This window comes from Tauraco erythrolophus, chromosome Z (assembly GCF_009769465.1).
Source record: "Tauraco erythrolophus isolate bTauEry1 chromosome Z, bTauEry1.pri, whole genome shotgun sequence".
Classification (NCBI taxonomy): Eukaryota; Metazoa; Chordata; class Aves; order Musophagiformes; family Musophagidae; genus Tauraco; species Tauraco erythrolophus.
In genome coordinates, this window is record NC_141496.1 from 538,471 (window position 1) to 557,481 (window position 19,011).

A 19,011-nucleotide genomic window follows, 5' to 3' on the forward strand; every position below is an offset into this window, starting at 1 on the left:
AGGGCTGAGCTGCTGGTGAAGGTTAAAAGCCGCCGTGCCAGGGGAGCTACTGGAGGAAGGTCTGAGGACTTAAGAGGTGCTCGTGGAAGGGGCAGATCCCATAAGGAGCTTAAAAGGTGACTGGGATGGAAGATTCCGTCGAGTGGAATGAACGGAGACTGGCGCCCAGTTCCGTGCTCTGCTCGTGGTGCTGGGCACACCGCCTGTGTGGGAAGGATCCCTGTGGGATGGAATTCCCCAGGGATTCCCTGGGGGGATGAAGGAGGGATCCTTAGGCAGCCGCTGGAATGCTGCTGCCAAACAGCCCCGCGCTTGGTTTGATTCGTGTCCCGCTAGTTGTGTCTCTGCATCGTGCCTTCTTTTTTATTATTACCGTGTTCTTGCGAAATTGGCTGCGTTTGACTAAATCTCCGGTGATTACACCTGGTGATGATCCGGGGGGTGTCTGGAACGCTCGTTCCAGAGCATTCTTGATCCCAAATCCTTACCCGGGGCTGCTTTAACCACATCCGCTGCTTCCCGTGTCCCTCGGGCTGCATTCCCAGCCCTTCCCTGCAGTTCGTGTGGGCAGTACTGGTCCGATACTGGGGGAAGCGAAGCAGCTCGCTGGTCTCCCCGCCTGTGAGGGAGCGGCAGTTCCTCGGGGCTCCATCCCCGACTCCTGCTGACACCCCTCGCACCCCGCCATCGCCGCTCACACACAGCTCTGGGGACGGCGCTGCCGGGAATCCCGGGATATTTGGGGTCATTTGCATGAGAAAGGGCAAACTGGGAGGGGCCGCGCTTCCCCCGCCGCTATCCGCGGCACCGCCTCCGTACGGCAGCGGAGGCGGCGCCGGGGGACAGCGGCGGGCGGCGGCGGGGCCGTCTGAGGGAATGCAGGCGGCCGCCGCCAAGATGGCCGCCGCCGCGGGGCGCGCGGCGCGTCAGCGTGAGTCCGAGGGCGCCGTCCGCAAGCGGCGGGAGCGGGGAGGGCGGGGGGGCCGGTGCGGGGAAGGGGCGCTGAGGGCTGCCGGCGCCGCCGGGGCCGGGAGGGCGGGCGGGCGGGCGGGCGGCGGGAGCGCGTTACACAACGCCCGCCCAGTCGCCTTTGCGTAACGCTGCCGGCGGCGCCGGGGCCTCGCTGGCGGAGCGGCGGGCGCCGAGCGCGGCGCCCCGGGGGTCGCGGTGCCGCCGGCGGCGGTACCGGCGCGCGCGGGCGGGCGGCGGCGGGCCGGCTGGTGCCGGTTCGCGCCTCCGGGCGAACGGGGATGCGGGATGCGGGGCTCGCCGTCGGAACGCGCGTGTGTAGAAGCGATCCGCGTTTAACCCTTCGCAGGCCGCCGCCGGTTCGGTGGCAAACGCAGTCTGGCCGCCATCCCGGTGCTGCCAGCGTGCACCGCCCGCCTGCGGCCGCGGGTTTCACCGTGCGCGGCCGGTCCCGCGCGCTCCGCCAGCCGCCGCGCCTGCCCTGCGCTCGGCGAGTCGAACGCCGTGCCCGGTCGCGGCTGCAGCGGCGGAGTAAGCGGCCCGCGGGCGCTGGGAGGGTGGCACACACCGGGGACCGGCTGCGGCGGCTGGTACCGTAGTGCCATTTCTAAAACCCCAAAAAGAGCGCGATTAGCGGTGCGCCATCCTCCTCGCCGCGCACCCTGCGGCGTCACCCGCGTCGTGGTGCGGGGAGGAACGTGGTCAGACCTCACCTTGCCCAAAACAAACGCTTTCCAGGATGTAGTTACAGCGCAGAGGGATCAATACAGCCGTTGAAACGACTCTTTTTATTATTCTTTATAATTAACATACAGAAAGGAATAACCTAAGCACTGGAAGAAGAAGAATGTAATTCTTTGAAAAGAGTCTTTGAGGCGTCAGCGGTGCTTGAGTTGAAGTTCTTTCCTTTGCAGCCCTTTATATCGCTGCAGACACAAGCATCCGTAGCCACCCACTCTTAATCCCGAGCAAGAAGCTGGATTTGCAAGATGCTTTTCCCTGTCATTGATTTCAGCAGGTTTTGAGGGCGTTCAGCATCCGTTCGGGATGTTATTAGGGACCTGTGAACCGTAAGATGCTCTTCCCAGCGGGTGGATGGGCTGCTGAGGAGGGCTGTGCTGTTGGGGCTCAATTGCTGCTGGAACTCCCGCAGTCTAACGAGGGAAGTGTCGCTCCAAACAATTGCTGGAGAGCTGGGGATGCAGAATTTAACAATTTTTTTTTTCATCTTGGGCAATTCACACTATTGTTACGCTAAAAAATATCATGTAATGACTATGAACTCCTGAGGAAAACAGAGCGTGCTTTTCAAAAAGCAGGCTGCAACCAGCATGTGGGAAGATTTGACTTCTAAAGTCTCCTGGTTTTTGGCCGATGCTGAAATCCAGGAATAATAGGAGTTGCCTGGCTGGGTGGTGAGGAAGAAGGCTGCCCACGTCCCTGGGTAAATGGATTCTGAAATCGCTGCTCAGTGTACCCGGCACAGGGTCAAACTGCAGAGCTGGGTGCTGCTGGCTCGTGGGTGCTGAGCTACGTTGCTGAAGTTTGCTGGGGACCCTAAACTGACAAAAGTCTGACCTACATGGTAGGGGTGGTGTGGAAATACTTCTCTGGCGTTAGCCCAGGTACGTCCGTACACGAGTTGTTCCGTAACTTGCCGTAGTTACTTCTTTAGCGTGTCAGCCCTCGCCGTGTCTTTTGTGTTGTCACCAGTTATTTTGGACTTATGACTGGAGATTAAAGATTAGCGAGGCCTTTGTTTGGTTTTTAGGTTACTGCCTGGTATCTGAAAAGCTGGTAACATACAGAGTGTTTAAAGAAGGGCAGAAGCTTGCCATTTCATGCCTTTGATTCCAGGACCTGGAGCTTAAGGGAGAAAAAAGCAAGCAGCACGATGCTGCCACGGGTGTTTGTGTAGGTGTAGAGGGCTCGTTGCCGACCTGGTGCAGGGGCCGGCGCAGGGTTATGGATGTGCTGTTCTCTTTCTTCCAGTCGTAAAAAGCAGCGGTCAGCTGAGGGGCCCGGTGCGATGGAGAAGCCAAGCGACTGCAGCCGCGGTGACGGAAAGCGCCAAACCTCAAATTCAGCCCCAAGTGCGGTAAGTTTGCCGGGAGCTCTGGGGTGGGTGGCACCCGCTCCCAGTGCCCGCTGTCCCTCTCCGATACGGCGTGCCGCTTGCTTTGCATAGCAGAGCTGGTTAGGTGGTAGGACGTGGCAGTCACGGGGCTTGATCTCGTTGGTTTGCGCTTGGTGTGGCTGTTTTTATCTGCATTGGGCCAGCCTCTCGTTCTCACAGCTCCGCGGGGCGAGGGTGGCCTGCCCTGTTCTCCGCAGAGCGCGGCGAGGCAGTGGCCCGCCAGGAGGCCTGAGGCAGGGCACAAGCAATCGAAGAAGAGCAAACGGTGGGATGTTACTCTTTGAGATTCTGGTTCCTGCTTCCTGGGTTTGATTCAGCAACCCTCTGCTGATAGACACTGCAGGAGGAAGGGAATGGAAACAGGTCCTGACCCATCAGGGCAGGCCTGGGCTCCTCTCAGTGCCCCTTTGTAAGACTTTGGCATTAACCAGAGCAGGGCGAAGCTCCCTGTGCAGCCTTGGCTCCGTCTGCTGAGGAGGCGAGAGATCCTGCTCGCTGGGCTCCTTCGGGCAGGGAGAACAGGGAAATCCACTTCTTGGGTGAGAGCTGTGATCAGCAGCCCTTTCTGTCAAATGTGGTACCACCATCTGCTCCACTCTGCTGCGCTGGGAGGGATGTTATCCTTAGAACAGTGTGCCAGACCTGCACCTGGATGGAAAACCCGTTGCGGGGAAAAAAAAAACCAACAACCAACCACCTCAGCAAAACCAACCCTGCATGTATTTTATGTGTAGGATGGCTCCTTGCTGCTTTCACTGCTTCAGCAGCTGAGATGTGTGTCCAGAGTGAGGAAGATAAATACTTGTGTGGTCTGTGTGCTGCGGAAGCTGCTGCTGGGTTCGGCTGGAATCTGCAGCTGGCGTTCAGCTGAGAGAGTTCCTTGAACCCTGTTTTATAACCTCCCTTACAGCCTCCAGCCCTGAGATAATTTTCTCAGTGTATTTCCAGTTAAACTCTGTGTTGCAAAGGGATTACTTTTAAAAAAAAAAACAAAAGTAAAGATCGTGTAAATACTTGTTCTCCAGCTATTCATGCTCGTAGTTCATATTTTTACATAAGCAGGATGAGCCTCTGAATGCGATGCTGCTATTGCAAAAGACAAGTGCAGGAGGATAAGCTGATTGTTTTGTAATCATAAAAAAAAAAAAAAATAAAAGCAGGAGGTCACCAGGATTTGAAATATCTCTTGCTTCCACAGGAAACCTAAAACGGGAATCTTGATGTTAAACATGGGCGGTCCGGAACGGCTGGATGATGTGCACGATTTCTTACTTCGCCTCTTCCTGGACAGGGATCTAATGACGCTTCCAGCTCAAAAGTGAGAAACCCCAGGAACTCCTGGGTTACAGCCGGTGTTGGGTGTTGCTGTCGTGGCTGTAGGCTGCCACGTTTCACTTCTGTTTATCTCGGCATTTCTTGGGACCAGTCGGTGCCAGGAAGGGTGTTACAACTCTCTGGAAACAGGCGTGCCCAAATCGTTCTCTTCTAATTGCAAATTGCCATTTCCTGTCACCCAGTAAATTTGGGAAGGGTGATGGAACGTGGCGGCGAACAAGCCGTGCAATGCTGGTTTGCAGTAATTTGGGAAGGTCGCCCTGGGAAACCCATTGCAGCGGAGGGATGTGGGGAGAAGGGCGGCGAGTTGGGGCGCGACGTTAACGCGCGTACCTTTCGAATGCTTCAGTAAATTAGCCCCGTTCATTGCCAAACGCCGCACGCCGAAAATCCAGGAGCAGTACAGCAGGATTGGAGGCGGGTCGCCCATCAAGAAGTGGACGGCGGTGCAGGGGGAAGGCATGGTGAAGCTGCTGGACAGCATGTCTCCTCGCACCGGTACGTCTTTACTCTCCCGTGTTTGTTAAAAGTTTCTTTTGCTGCACGTGTCGAACGTAGACAATTGCAAAGCAGCTTTTGCTTCTCCATTTTGATTGTGAGTGTGAACAGTGTCCTCAGCCCTGCCAGGAAATCGTGACCGAGATACTGCAGAAGTTCTTACTCGTTGAAAACTAAGCGTGTGCAAAAGCGTGGGGTTCTCACGCACCCAAATCTGTTTCTGAGCTGTGGTCGTGGCTGTGGCTGCGTTGGAGAGCGGCTTTGATTTTGGAGAGTGCTGTTGGTGCGTAACTTCGGCCATCGGGAAGCTGGGCATCTGGCCTGAACTGGTGGCCTCTGCTCCCTCTTCCCTTGAGAGAGAGTAGGGCTTGGAGAGAAGGTGATGTCCTAAGGTCATGATCAAAGATGGAGGGGTCACCTTCTAAAGGTCCACTTCTCCCTCTCCTTTGGTTGTGGGCAGAAGTCTAGATGACTGCGATAGGCAAAGTGTCTTATTTTCAGCTGGCTGAAGCTGGGTGACCGGAGTCCCCGTCGGTGTGTACGACTGCAGGGTGCCATACCTTGCCCTGTGAGCCCTGCTTCAGCCTGAGGAAGACCACACTGAAGACTAGTGGTAGAGCCTTAGGTGATGAGAAAGGGGAATGTATTTCACGTGAACAAATAAGGCAGGCAGGGGAGAAGGGCATTCAGAGGGGCATTCTCAGTGGCACACGAGATGTGTTGGCACTATAATCTCCTGTCGTTCTCTTATCTTTTACGAAGAGGGACACTGTGCAGGGACTGGCTGATGTAGAAGAGCTCTGAGGCCAGAACTTAACTCTGTAAAGCCTTTTGTATTTGCCTTTGTTACGCCAGCCTGAGCCAGAGGAATAGGTAAAACTGGGTGGGAGGGTGTCAGGAGCCCGACTGTTCTCCAGAGCCGCAGGTGTCTTCGGTTCCTCTGAAATGTCTCTCTGCAATCATTGCCTGGATGTACCCAGAGCTTTTGAAACTTTGTCTGAATCTGTAACTGTTCATAGCAGATAACATTTCAGGACTGAAGAGGCGGCCAGTTGGGAGAAGAGACAAGGTTTTGTGGCTGAAGGTGGTGGGGCTTGGTTGAGTGATAGCAGCAAGCCCCACCCGAGCACACAGCAGGAGATAAAGCCTAACAGTTTGGCTTGGGTGGCAGGAGCTGCCTCTTTGCCAGTTCTTTCTTGATGATGAGAAAACTTGAAAGGAGAATACAACCTCCCTCCCTTCTCTCCGGATCACAGAATATCCCTGAACCTTGCTCCCTCATAGCAAGGAGCCATGCCTTGGATGGATTGCCCTGTGCCAGGCTACCTGCTGGCACTAGTGGGATGGGAAAGGGGTGCAGATGCTCCTGCCAATGTCTTTTTACTGAGGGCTTCAGCTGAAACAGTTCACCTTGCAGCTGCAGCGGGCTCGGGGTGCCGGCACCGCGGCGGTCGTTCGCAGGATGCCAATTTGCCGTGATTCAGCCGTGTTCAATCTCTCTCTCCTAAAACCTCTAACCAAATTATTGCATGAGTCATTTTTCACTCAGGTTAAACGCATTCATGGTGTAATTTGCACCAGTTTAGCTAAACTGCTTTCAGATTGGTTGCTACTTGAATTTGACTGGAGCTCATGTTGCTGCCCAGTTAGCAGCTGGGATGAACTGGAAGCCCGTTTCTTCTTCAGCGATAGATCGTTGGCTTACAGTCGCTTTTGTGCTACGGTTTCTTGCTGTGTGACATTAAAACCACGGCTTAAATGTGAGTGGCAGCACTGGAAATCAAACTTCCACGTCCAGGTGGCAGCTCAAGGGTGGTGGCCACCTTCTACGTCTTGCCTGTCATGGGCCACGCAAAAAAGACAGTGGGTCACCCCTGCTTTGGCAGAAGCCAGGAGGAGCAGTGAGGTGGTGGTTGGTCTGTCTGAAATGACCTGTCTGGGGGTCACCTTTGGTCTGGGAAGGTGTTTCTCTTCATTATGCTTTCTCTTCTTGAAGCAGCTCACTGCCTTTGTGAGCAGAAGGAATTAACAAGATCACTACGCTGCCTGCTGAGTTCCTCACCGATGTGTCAGCTGCAGATGATGCTTCTCATCCTGCTGTTCCGGTAGGAACACGGAACATTTTTAACAGAAAAACTGCTCGAGTAAGAGAAGCCAAAGAGGAGCATGCTCTGTTCTCTCCAGCTCCACAGCTTTACAGTGCGTGGTGCTGCAAGCTGCCAGCTCCCTTCACTTTCCATCACCTTTGCTGATGTAGTGCTGGTGTGTCAGGGCATCCTCTCCATGTATGACAGTGTTATTTGGTTCCCAGCTATTCTGTATTTCTTTGTGGCACCTGCTTCAGACTTGTGTAGAAAAGGGCTGGAGGTAGAAGACTGGTAAAAGCCTCTGGAAGGTGAAAACTAACACTCTTGGAAGGCTAGAACCAAATTTATTTCATTTGTTCAGTGCATAACGCATCACTGATACCTTCATTAAGGTGATTTTTTTTTTTTTTTTTTTTTCCTACAGATGCTACTCTCTAGCTTAATTCCAGCTGTGGTCCCTGCAAGTGTAGTCAAATCCTGAAGCCAGACCATGCTGGGCTGTGGCATCCAAGGCAGTACTGGTTTTAGCAGCAGTAGCCCCTGAAGGGGCAGGCCTGCAACAGGTTCTGAAGATAAAGTTTGGAAAGTTTATCTGCTATCCTCAGTGTACCACTCCCACTTGCTTCTGTTTGGTGACCACTTTTTGTGCTGTCACGCCTGCCTCTGTGCAGTTCTTACCCCTGATAAGTCCTTCAGAGACCTCTTTTTCTACCTAACAGTAGCTGCAGTTTTAAAAATTGAACGAGCTAACTGTTGCTAACAGTTGAATTGAGTGCTGACCGTTTCCTTCAGCATTTCTAGTAACCCTGCTGAGATACTGCCTTACTTCAGAACAGCTTGAAAGAGTTGGATGCTCTTCCAGACCGAGCTGCGTGTTTTGGAATATCGTGTGCTCACAGGTAGCACTTTGGGAGCTCTGTTAATGAGTAACTCCCAGGTTGTAGTGGTAGGGCTTGTTGAAACACATGCCAGAGAAGGAGGACTCTGCATACTCCTTTTACCTTGATCTGGACTGGTGGAGCTTCGAGTTTCTAGTTGCTATGTGTTTGGTGAAGAGCTCATGCTAGACAGTATCAATAACCACCTGTGAAATTCCCTCCTGTGGGAATTAATCCTGATTTAATGACTTGTAGTACGTGTTTGGCGTGTTACACGTTGGCGATGGGACTAACGTAGTAAATGAACAGCCTCACCCATGTCATCTGGTAACAATATAATTTGAAATTGGAGCTTTATTGTCGCAGGCAGCGTCTGAAAATGAACCAGAGTTCTTGCTTTCTGAGTGAGCGGGGCCGGGTAGGCTGTAAGAATAAATCACACCAACGTGATGATAGGAAAATCCATTTCTATCGTCGTTTTTTTTGAGTGCTGACATCAAATAGGCTAATGTCTTGCAGCACTAGTTAGATTTTAAGGCAGCACAGGTCTTGCTTTTTTATTGTTTTTAATGAAAACGGTTCTTAGTGTCTCTTACAAGCTGTATTTTAGCTGAGATTCCCTTGCCAGCGAAATGGAAGCTCCCAGGATGAGGGGGCCGCGTTGTCTCTTTAGCTTGGCAGCTCTTCACGGAAGGAGGTGTCGCTGTTTCCAGTAGCTGTGACTCGAACTGGAACAACAAAATGAGTTTGCACACAGACATGAAAATCTCTCCTTTGCTGCCTCTGAGCCAGGCAAAACGTAATACTGCGAGAGTAGTGCAAGAAGTTTCCAAGTTGTCCATGGATGAGGCTTTGGGCAACCTGGTGGAGTGGAGGGTGTCCCTGCCCATGGCAGGGGGGTTGGAACTGGATGGTCTTTGAGGTCCCTTCCAACCCAAACCATTCTATGATTCTATCATTCTATGATTCTATGTTTTTTGCCCAGTACGTCGTTTCCCAGGTTCAGCTCCTCCTGTCTTTGCTCTGGTTAGTCAAAATTGGGTTTTTAACACCATTTAAAAATGTTAGTGAGGTTACTGGCTCGCAGGGCTGCCGAAGCTGGGTTATTATTTGCTTCTGCTCCCAGCTGGGAGCTCTCTTGCCTCCTGGAGAGAACTGGGGCTGACTAAAACTGTTTTCTGAATCCTGGATAAATGCACGGAGCGGAGACCGAGCACGGGACATCTGCTTCCTTCAGAAACCTGTTAAATGTTATTTCAGAGCTAGTGACCCGGAAACTCTGAAAAAGAAACTTTGCTTTTGTTCTCCTGAGAACCTTTGTCCTCTACTTAAAAAAATAAACCAGCAAACCTGCCCTTCCTCCCTCCCCCTATCCAAACCATACTCCCCAAACCTTGAAGCTGACCCCCAAAAGATTAGAGACGGAAAATGGAAAAACCTAAAACGTTGTCCTTGGAGAGAATAATGTTGCCTCCAAAATAAAGTGTTTAAAGGCACGAGAAAAGCCTAGAAACCAGAATGAAAGAACACACGTCCCTTATTCAGTGCCACTGGTCTCCTGCCCAGACAATAGTCCCAGTCCCTGGGGGTTTGTGTGCCAACAGGGCAGGCTTAGCAGGGTGCGGGAAGGCATCTTCTCCCACCAGGATGGTGACCAGAGCAGTTGCATCCAACAGTGGGTCCCTCTTGGATGGCTTTAGCTGTGTTTTTAATGTGGTTAACTGGAGGCGAGCGGGTGGAGAGAAGGGAAATAGAATTCCGTCTGCAAAAAATGATGGAGGAAAAGATAGAGTGGGTGAGGGGAACGGGAGGGAGCCAGGTGTTTGCTGGAGCTGAAGCAGGAGTTGGAGGGCAAGGAAGAGTGTGTGGAGCAAAGGGTCGGTGCCCGGGAATCACACCTGACCCACTCCTGCGGTGCTGGGACCGAGCGCCTGAGCCCGAAAGGCGCAGGAACCCTTCGTGCCCGAGGTCATCCTGTTCTGGTGACTGCTCCATTGGCACGTGGAGCACGAAAGGGATAAAATTCCCGGGTTCTCTTGACATGCCCCATAGGCAGGCAACGCCTGTGAGGCGCGGGGCCTTTTTAGAACATCTCCGTGCTGGCGCAGAAGATTGCAGCCCAATTATATTGGAAAGTTGAGGTAAATTAGGTAAATAAACCGCTTCAGCGCTGCGTTTCCTTTTGTATGGCAGAAGGAAGAAAGCCTCGCCTAAGGTTTTGGCATTTTAATCACGCCGGTGTATTTAAATATCTGATATTTAACATTCTGATTTATCTTATAGATAAAGTGATCTTATAGCAGCCTTCCAGTGCCTAAAAGGGGCCTACAGGAAAGCTGGAGAGGGGCTTTTTACAAGGGTGTGTAGTGATAGGACACGGGGCAATGGCTTTAAACTGAAAGAGGGGAGATTTAGGTTAGATATAAGAAAGAAATTTTTCACTCTGAGGGTGGTGAGGCACTGGAACAGGTTGCCCAGAGAAGCTGTGGCTGCCCCATCCCTGGCAGTGTTCAAGGCCAGGTTGGACGAGGCTTTGGGCAACCTGGTGTAGTGGAGGGTGTCCCTGCCCATGGCAGGGGGGTTGGAACTAGATGATCTTTAAGGTCCCTCCCAACCCAAACCATTCTATGATTCTATGATTCCCCCGTCTTTAGGTGGTCTTTGCCCAAATGTGTTCGCTGGAAGCTTATTGGACACAATTGGTTGGACAAGGTTGGATGAGGCCCTGAGCAACCTGATCTAGTTGGAGATATCCCTGTTCCTTGCAGGGGGGTTGGACTAGATGACCTTTGAAGGTCCCTTCCAGCCCTAACCATTCTATGATTCTATTAAGAGTTCTCTTTTTTTTTTTGTTTCAATTTCTTTTCCCATGCTTTGGCTGGCAGCGCCTCACAAATACTACATTGGCTTCCGGTACGTCCATCCTCTGACGGAAGAAGCGATCGAGGAGATGGAGAAGGACGGGATCGAAAGGGCCATCGCCTTCACGCAGTACCCGCAGTACAGCTGTTCTACCACAGGTGAGCCCGGGGCACGGGCCAGCGTGGGCACCTGGCTGCAAGCCTGGGGTGCCAGAGCCAGCTGTCCCCTCCTCCTCACAGAGCCCCTTCCTGGCGGCTCCATTGCCAGCTCCAGGTCCTTTGGATGTACCATAATTCCCAATTTTAAGGAGAAACCTTTTAGCTTTATGGTACGGTTGTTCCTGTGAGATGACATAAACTGATGGCTCAGGAACACGACTAAGCTTTCTGCGTGGCAGCTAGAACAATAGTTGTTCTTCAGTTAAAGAATGGTTTAGCAAATTGTTCTTGGAACTTGGATATAATCATCCCCGTTTGAGGTTCTCACTTCTGATTGATGGTCGCGTTTGAAACATGCAGCATTTTCAAACTGATTTAATCTGACAGGTTCCCAGTGCCTTGGCTGAACTCCTGTTCCTAATTCTCCCTGTTTCAGGAAGCAGTTTAAATGCCATTTATCGCTACTATCATAAAAAAGGGGAGAAGCCGAAGATGAAGTGGAGTATAATTGACCGATGGCCAACACATCCCCTTCTTATCCAGGTACAGACCTGCGTGACAGCCTTTGAAGTTCACAGTCAGAGTGAGAGGTGTGAACCGAGCACGTTTAGGCCGGGTTGGATGAGGCTTTGGGCAACCTGGTGTAGTAGAGGGTGTCCCTGCCCGTGGCAGGGGGGTTGGAACTGGACGGTCTTTGAGGTCCCTTCCAACCCAAACCATTCCGTGATTCTGTTCTACGAGCAGGTCTGATGTATTATCAAATGGGAATTCCCTGGGATTTTCTTAGGTTGGTTGATGTGGGAGAAACTTGGTATCTTTGCATTGCCAGCTGACTTAACAAAGAACTAAGTAAAGAAGGATGTTTATTGAGTTTCCTTTTTCGAAATATTTGCTACCAGTAAAAAGACTGTACACCAGTACAATGTTAAGCAACAGAAAGATTCTGAGGAAACACTTCACTGAGATCAAGTCTTAGCTTCCTACAAACCTTACAAGATTTTTAGCTATAGAATGTACTAAAAGAAGATAAACCTATTTGCTGATTTAGGCTGTATTATATAGTTTCTTTTTTTAAAAAAAAAACCACAAACACCAAAAAACTTTGAGAAGAATAAAAGGAATACTTCAATTCGAGGGCACATTTTAGTTACAGTAATGACGTGTCTTGTCCACTAAGCATGAAATTACAGAAGGATGGTTATTTCACGCCAGATGTTTTGGCAGGACGATGAGTGACCGTGGCCACCGTGCACATCTTGTTTGAACAGCATAGTCACGTTATCATAGCCGTGTTGGCTGGAAGGAACCTCGAGAGGTCATTAGTCCAAAGTCCTGCTCGGAGCAGCTCTGTGGTCAGCACACGTTGGGATTGTGTCACCGAGGTGGTTCTAGCCACGGCACTGGCTGTGCAGGAGCAATTGGGGGAAGCCTTCTTCGTCCTTCCTTATTGCCCCACGCATACCGAAAGGGACGTTCTCAAGTTCTTAAGGCCACCTGGAACATGAGAGCTGCCTGTCTCAGGTCATTTGAGGGCGCACGATGCCTCTCAGTGTTTCTGATTCAGGTCTTTGCTCTTTTTTTCCCTGAACAGTGCTTCACCGATCACATCCAGAAGGAACTGAACCTGTTTCCACCTGACAAAAGGAAAGACGTCGTCATCCTCTTCTCCGCTCACTCGCTGCCCATGTCTGTGAGTTACGTCAGGTCGTTGCCGTCGTTGTTAGACCAGAGTCAGGCTGGCTGGGCTGAGTGGAAGGGACGTGGCTCCCACGCCTGCGGAGCCGTGGAGGTGCCGAGCGAATAGAGAAGCACGGAGGAGAGTTAGTGAGCTGCAGGTGGAAGGCTGACGCGGAGCCGCAGTGACTCTCCAGCACACGAGCCACCTTCCCAGAGGAGGCCACGAAGATGATCCGAGGGCTGGAGCACCTCTGCTATGGAGACAGGCTGAGAGAGTTGGGGCTGTTCAGCCTGGAGAAGAGAAGGCTCCGGGGTGATTTTACAGCAGCCTTCCAGTACCTAAAGGGGCTACAGGAAAGCTGGAGAGGGGCTTTTTCCAAGAGCATGTAGTGACAGGACACAGGGCAATGACTTTAAACTGAAAGAGGGCAGATTTAGATTGGATATAAGGAAGAAATTTTTCACTCAGAGGGTGGTGAGGCACTGGAACAGGTTGCCCAGAGAAGTTGTGGCTGCCCCATCCCTGGCAGTGTTCAAGGCCAGGTTGGATGAGGCTTTGGGCAACCTGGTGTAGTGAAGGGTGTCCCTGCCCATGGCAGGGGGGTGGAACTAGATGATCTTTGAGGTCCCTTCCAACCCAACCCATTCTATGATTCCCCCGTCTTTAGGTGGTCTTTGCCCAAATGTGTTCGCTGGAAGCAAAAGGTCTGGTGTTTTTGTGTTGAAGGTAGTGAACCGTGGTGATCCGTACCCTCAAGAAGTGGGAGCTACTGTCCAGAGAGTCATGGAGAAGCTGAACTACTCCAACCCTTACAGGCTGGTGTGGCAGTCCAAGGTATGTGCTCAGGGACGCTGTAAAGCCACCTGCCACTGTAAAGCTCTTCAGGTGATGGAGTTTGTGATCTTCCAACTTAAGGAGATCATAACCTCACTGCCTTTTTCCCATTTGCAGCCAGTATTTCTCCTAGAAAAGTTTATCCACCATTTCTTATACACCTTTTTTGTATATTTCATCATTTTAAAGTAGATTTTTTTTTTTCATATGTCTGTTAGAAAACCTGTGCTCTCATAACATCTAGTTTGGCATTTATCTTTCTCCGTCAGAAGGAAGGATTTTTAAGGTGTTGCTCTTTGAGGATCTCTGAGCAATTTTTCCAAAGTCATCACTGGGAATTAGGCATTCTTAGTAATTTATGAGCCTAATCCAAACAGGCTTCGTAATTCTTGACAAAGACTGCTTTACTTTGCACTTACTGTTACTACTGCCAAGAGCAAGGAATGTAAGTTTTACCAGAATTATGTAGTACGAGTAAACTGATGTCCCAGGGACATCCCACCTATCATGCCATTGTTATCTTGTCCATAAAGTTGTATATTATGGTACATCAGCACGGGATACTTCATGGATAGTAAAGGGTAAGTACAGTTTGTGACATAATGCTGGCTTCTTCGAAAGGCAGGTAGACCCTGTGCAGTGGTGGTCAGGGTTTTATTGAACTGAAAATAGTAGGCTTTTATTTAAATTTTCATTTATTTTAGTGAGAGTCTCATTTAGGCCAGCCCAGGTCCTGTTTCTTTGGGACTTAAATGGTGGGACAGTATGTCTTCATAAAAAACTTAATGGAGAAAGTAAGAGGTGCTGCCAAATGCAGGGAAATACAAATAACTGGCTCCAAAGAATGATTTAATGAAGTTTCTTTTCTCTCTTTTTTTTTTTTTTTCTTTAAATTTTATTTCCTTCCTGCATTTCTTAAAGGTTGGACCAATGCCTTGGCTCGGTCCGCAGACAGATGAGACCATTAAAGGGCTGTGCCAAAGAGGGAAGAAGAACATGTTGTTGGTCCCAATAGCATTTACAAGCGACCACATCGAAACGCTTTATGAACTGGATATCGAGTATGCCCAAGTTTTAGCGAATGAGGTGAATGTTTTTACAGTTTTTATAACTGTTTGGATAAGGGTCCTCCGAAATTACTTTTCCTGCTTTGAAATCTGCTTTGTAGTTGCTTCTTGTAAAATGATTTGGGGTCAATTTTATTTTTCTGTAAACTGAAAATTAATCCGAACCGGCTTAACTCAAATTAATTTTTAGCTACACAAAAGAGGTGGGAATTTGTTTTTCTAGATTTAACTCTTTAAGCCACCATTTTCCTTACTAAAAAAGAATTGTATTTTTTTGACAGCAAAATGAAATTTTGCGTTATCATTATTTTTACTGTATTGAAAAACAGTATTGCATTTAGTTCCGTCATTTTGGGGCAACTTCCGAATGAAGTAGAAAAGATTTTTGAAGGCTACCTAGTGAAGGATCTAGCAGACTTAACTTTTTTTCCTCCTTGTTTTTGATTCAGTGTGGAGTTGAAAATATCAGAAGAGCAGAGTCTCTGAATGGAAATCCACTGTTCTCCAAGGTATCTTCTTTGCAATAGCTGTGAAAGTTTGCAGTTGTGTGTTTTCTACCAGATTATGGACGTCTTCTTGTAGTATTTTAAGTATTTTGAGCTTAAGAGCAAAAAGGGAAACCCTTGTACTGAATCTGTATGCCACCAAGTGTTTGCTTTTAGCACGCTTTGTGCTTTGTTTTAAAAAGTAGTTCAGAAGTTTGATTCGACAAAGGAGAAAAACAGTTTTGTGTTTGTTTGTGGTAACCTTTTAATGAAATAGTTCTCTTAAGATATTATGGCAGTGCACTTTGAAAGCAGGATTTTCCCCTGAAGTAAAGGGAAAGGAGGGTGGTGCTTCAAAAGTGTCGTGTGATGGATGCACCGTTTGGAAATCTCGCTAGTCAGTGTGACGCGTTTAAAGCGTGTTTTTATTTCGTGCAGGCAGGTTTGCTCACTTCTGATTTTTAATTAACTTTCAGGCTCTGGCAGACTTGGTCTGTTCCCATATCCAGTCGAACGAAATCTGCTCCAGGCAGTTAACCCTCTGCTGTCCCCTCTGCGTGAATCCTGTCTGCAGGGAGACCAAAGCCTTCTTCACAAACCAGCAGCTGTGATGGGCGGACTGGGAGAGCGCCGCTGGATTCTGCAGGAAAATTGCCCTGGGGAAGCAGTGCAAAGGAAAGCAGCTGCTTTTCCAAACCCTCCCGTTACGTACTGACAGGCTGGTAGTCTGTGATGTTAACCTCATGTAACACTGCGGAGAACTTGAGTTTTTTGATTTTTTTTTTTCCTTATGTTTTCTTTGTTTGAGAAGAGTTTGTAGAGAGCAGGGACATAAGGGCGTTTATCCTGTGAAATGTGAAAAGATCTTGTTTCGTCTGAGTCTCATTGAGCTTGGCATGAGCCCATGAGTATGCACTGAAAAACTTAGAAACCTTTTCTACAAATTAGCTTCTATTTCCTATGCAGGGATTTATTTGGATGCAGTTTTGTCATGAGTGCATTAATTTCCAGGTCAAGCGTACGATTTTTTGGTTTGTTTGTGCTTAAGGTACATTATAACCATCATAGTCACCGGTTGTCCCTTCTGAGAGAGATTTTTCAGTTGGGTTTGAAGATCCAGTGACTTCTCATGCTTTTTAAATAATGTGTGTGGGTTTTTAGACCATAAAGATAAGACTTTGCTTTGGTTTGATTTTTCTCTTTTGCCAGAAACTTCCAGCGAAAGCTCAGCTGGCATAGTAGGATGCACAAGATTTGTTTACATTTTCTAGAAAAACCACTCCTCAGCTGCAGGAAAGCCTCTGCCTTTGAAGAGCATAAAATGAATGTCTGCTTGGGCGATGCCGAAGGAAACGCTCCGTTGAAACCAACTGTGCGTGTTCCAAAGCCAGGAGCCATCGGCAGCGGGCGCTGAAACACGCAGGATTATCCTTGAAGCCCAATGGCTTTGTAAAATTATTATGAAGAAGGGCTTTCTCTGTTTGGTGAAGGAAATTTAGGAAGTCAGACTTGCTCTCCAGCAGGTTTATAGATCTGCTCTGTGCTTTCTACTGTGCCGCCGTGCTGTGGTTTTTTGGGATGCCTATGGAATTCCATAGGCAGGATTGATGTAGCTTAGCTGATGGTGTTACCTAGAACCGAGATGATAAGTCAGGAGCGGAGCACGCGCCCGTACCCCAGCCAGACTTCTCGTTTGGCAGGTGGTGGGGTGCACCAGCACTGCCCACTCCACTCCTAAGTAGGGGTAGAGTGGAAAACCTTTTTGGGGCAGTATTCCCTCACTGTCAGCACCGGTGTCCGGGTCAGTCCTGGGCCAGGAGGAGGCTTTTCCGAAAGGCCGGTCACCACGCGGCGTGCCCGAGCGTGGCACTTGAAGTAGTTCAGGGCAGTGTTCCCCTGGCACAGGGCAGTGTTCCCCTGGCACAGGGCAGTGGTCCCCTGGCACAGGGCAGTGTCCCCTGGCACAGGGGCCTCTCCTCCCGGCAGGGAGGGCGGAGGAGCCAAGCTGTGACCGTTCTGTGGGCCTGAGCCATACGTCGTTAGTCTGGCCGTCGGCTTCGTGGCTGGAAATGTTTACTCGCCAGGATTAGCACTGAAATGCCAGTTCTTTGGCAATGCTGGTTGTTTTTTGAGGAGCAGACGCCATGCTGCTCAGACAGCTTTATTCGCTCGTGTAACTAGGTTTGAACCTCTAATCTTTCAAGGACAGGGTTGTTTGGAAGAAAACGTGCCTCTGTTGGTGCAGCAGGGGGTTATCTTGGTCTGGTTTGTGTTAACAGAATTAAACAGGGGATACTGAAGAAACGGACGGATGCTCTGGGGATCAGGCAGCGGGCCGAGCTCTGCCACGGAGCGATGCCAGCCCTGCTGCCCGGCCCCCTTAGGGCCCGCGGCCTCGCGCGTCCCGAGCGCTGGGTGACGCGTCTCCACTGCCGTACTGCAGCTTCCGAGTGGGATTGTGGGGAGACGGACTTCGATTCCTGCAGTGCCAGACACCCCGACGTTACTGCAGTCCCCCCTTGCTTTAGCTGAGTCTTCCTCAAGGCACCTTCCTCCTTCGCACCAGTGCCTGTTGCCAGCGGCAGGGAGCCGGGGCAGGTCTGCCAGCCGTGTGAGACCAGGCTCCCTGGCCAGGGCTTTCACTTCCAGAACCTTGCTGGGTTTGTAGCGCGCTCTGACTAGCAGAGGTACATGGTTTGCAAACAGTAGGAGAATCCGTAGGACAATTTTTCCACTTTTCCAGGTGTCGGAGACCAGGCTGTTGTCTTTTGTGGAACAGGAGCGGTGGCGTGACAGCACGACACTACCTAGCCACAGCTGGATCCCTCCAGGACTTTTGGTTGCCTTCAAGTCTTTGAGTTCTCATTTGAGTTTGTCCTGTTGTCCATCTGGGCACGGAGGGTACCTGAATTCCCGCAGCCCTCGTCAGCGCTGCAGGGAGCTCGCCCTGTGCGTCTCCCTGCTCCCTTTCTTGCTCCGTTCCTGGTCTCTGCTCACTGCCTTGGCAGGAAAAAGGAACACAGAGCTGATTCCTGCCCTTGCTCAGGGAGAGTAGGTGGGGTTATCACGTGTGAAGGGTGAAATTTTCCTGGAAAAGCTTTGAATCAATGTCAAAAGAATAAAAATGTCGGCAATATGTGTGGGAAGGGAACACTGGCCTTATGTCTCTCGTTGGACAAAGAACTTCTTTCCTCTGTTCCCATTTCTCTGCTTGACACCTCTGGGTCGGTGGAAAACAGTCTGTTTTGTAAAATCTTTCAACTTCACCCCTCTTTCCTCCCAACCTTCCAATCCAGGTTGTGACCAGCACATTTAGAAGTGTGGCTGAAGCTGGAAGCTGAAGGTTAACTTTATATGAACCTTGTGATGCTATAAACGTAGATTGGCTTTTTATTTCCATGCTGGAGAGAGTACTGAAAATATTAGCCGGCACTAATTATGGGCATTATGTTTGTCCCCATTAATAAAAGGTATTTAAAATTCACTTTTTAGTATGCTAACCACAAGTGAGATAATTACTAAGCCTGTTGCTGCTATTAGGCCATAATGTAGAAATCACTTAATTTTCTAGCTTTTAGCAAATGGATCTTGTCTCCTAGTTGGTGAGGCTCTTAGTTCCGCTGAGCACATCTGTAACGTCGCTCTGTCCCGCTACTCACCGTTTTGTCTTAGTGCAGCAGCGAAAGCCCGTTGAAAAACTGCCTGAGCAAGTCAGCCAGCAGCTCTGCTTAATATTTTGAATAGAAATAAAGGTAACAGCAGGAATTCTGCTGCCATTGAAACCTCCTCCTCCTGGGTTTTCCGTTTGGGAGCGTTTCTGACTACGCTCACTAACAGTGGAATTGGGCTGACCTTGTTTGAGATGCTTCCGATGTAGATGTCGATGTCTGAGCTGGTCTCCTAGGTACTATTTATGGTCAAAAGATGGGTTTTAACATGGGATTCTGAGAAATTACTCGTCTCCTCTCTAAGCAGATGCCCACAACGGGTCGGATGAGTTTCCCTCCGTTGCTGCCCGACTGC

The 19,011-nt window shown here is 50.0% G+C and overlaps 1 protein-coding gene across 3 annotated transcripts; it reads left to right on the forward strand.

The window, feature by feature from the left end:
• Nucleotides 1-876: 876 nt before the first annotated feature.
• On the forward strand, nt 877-18,472 carry FECH (ferrochelatase). Of its 3 annotated transcripts, XM_086629117.1 has the most exons (12): nt 877-923; nt 1,008-1,051; nt 2,962-3,067; nt 4,305-4,424; nt 4,791-4,939; nt 10,790-10,924; nt 11,361-11,467; nt 12,516-12,614; nt 13,329-13,436; nt 14,358-14,522; nt 14,953-15,012; nt 15,465-18,472. In XM_086629117.1, the coding sequence occupies exons 1-12, from the start codon at nt 877-879 to the stop codon at nt 15,597-15,599; spliced, it is 1,275 nt and encodes a 424-aa protein (XP_086485243.1). In that variant the 3' UTR covers nt 15,600-18,472. The 3 variants fall into 3 exon arrangements, with proteins under 3 accessions (XP_086485243.1, XP_086485242.1, XP_086485244.1); XM_086629116.1 differs by lacking the exon at nt 1,008-1,051 and having other exon boundaries at nt 877-931; XM_086629118.1 differs by lacking the exons at nt 877-923; nt 1,008-1,051; nt 2,962-3,067 and adding an exon at nt 3,331-3,371.
• The last annotated feature ends 539 nt before the right edge of the window (nt 18,473-19,011 follow it).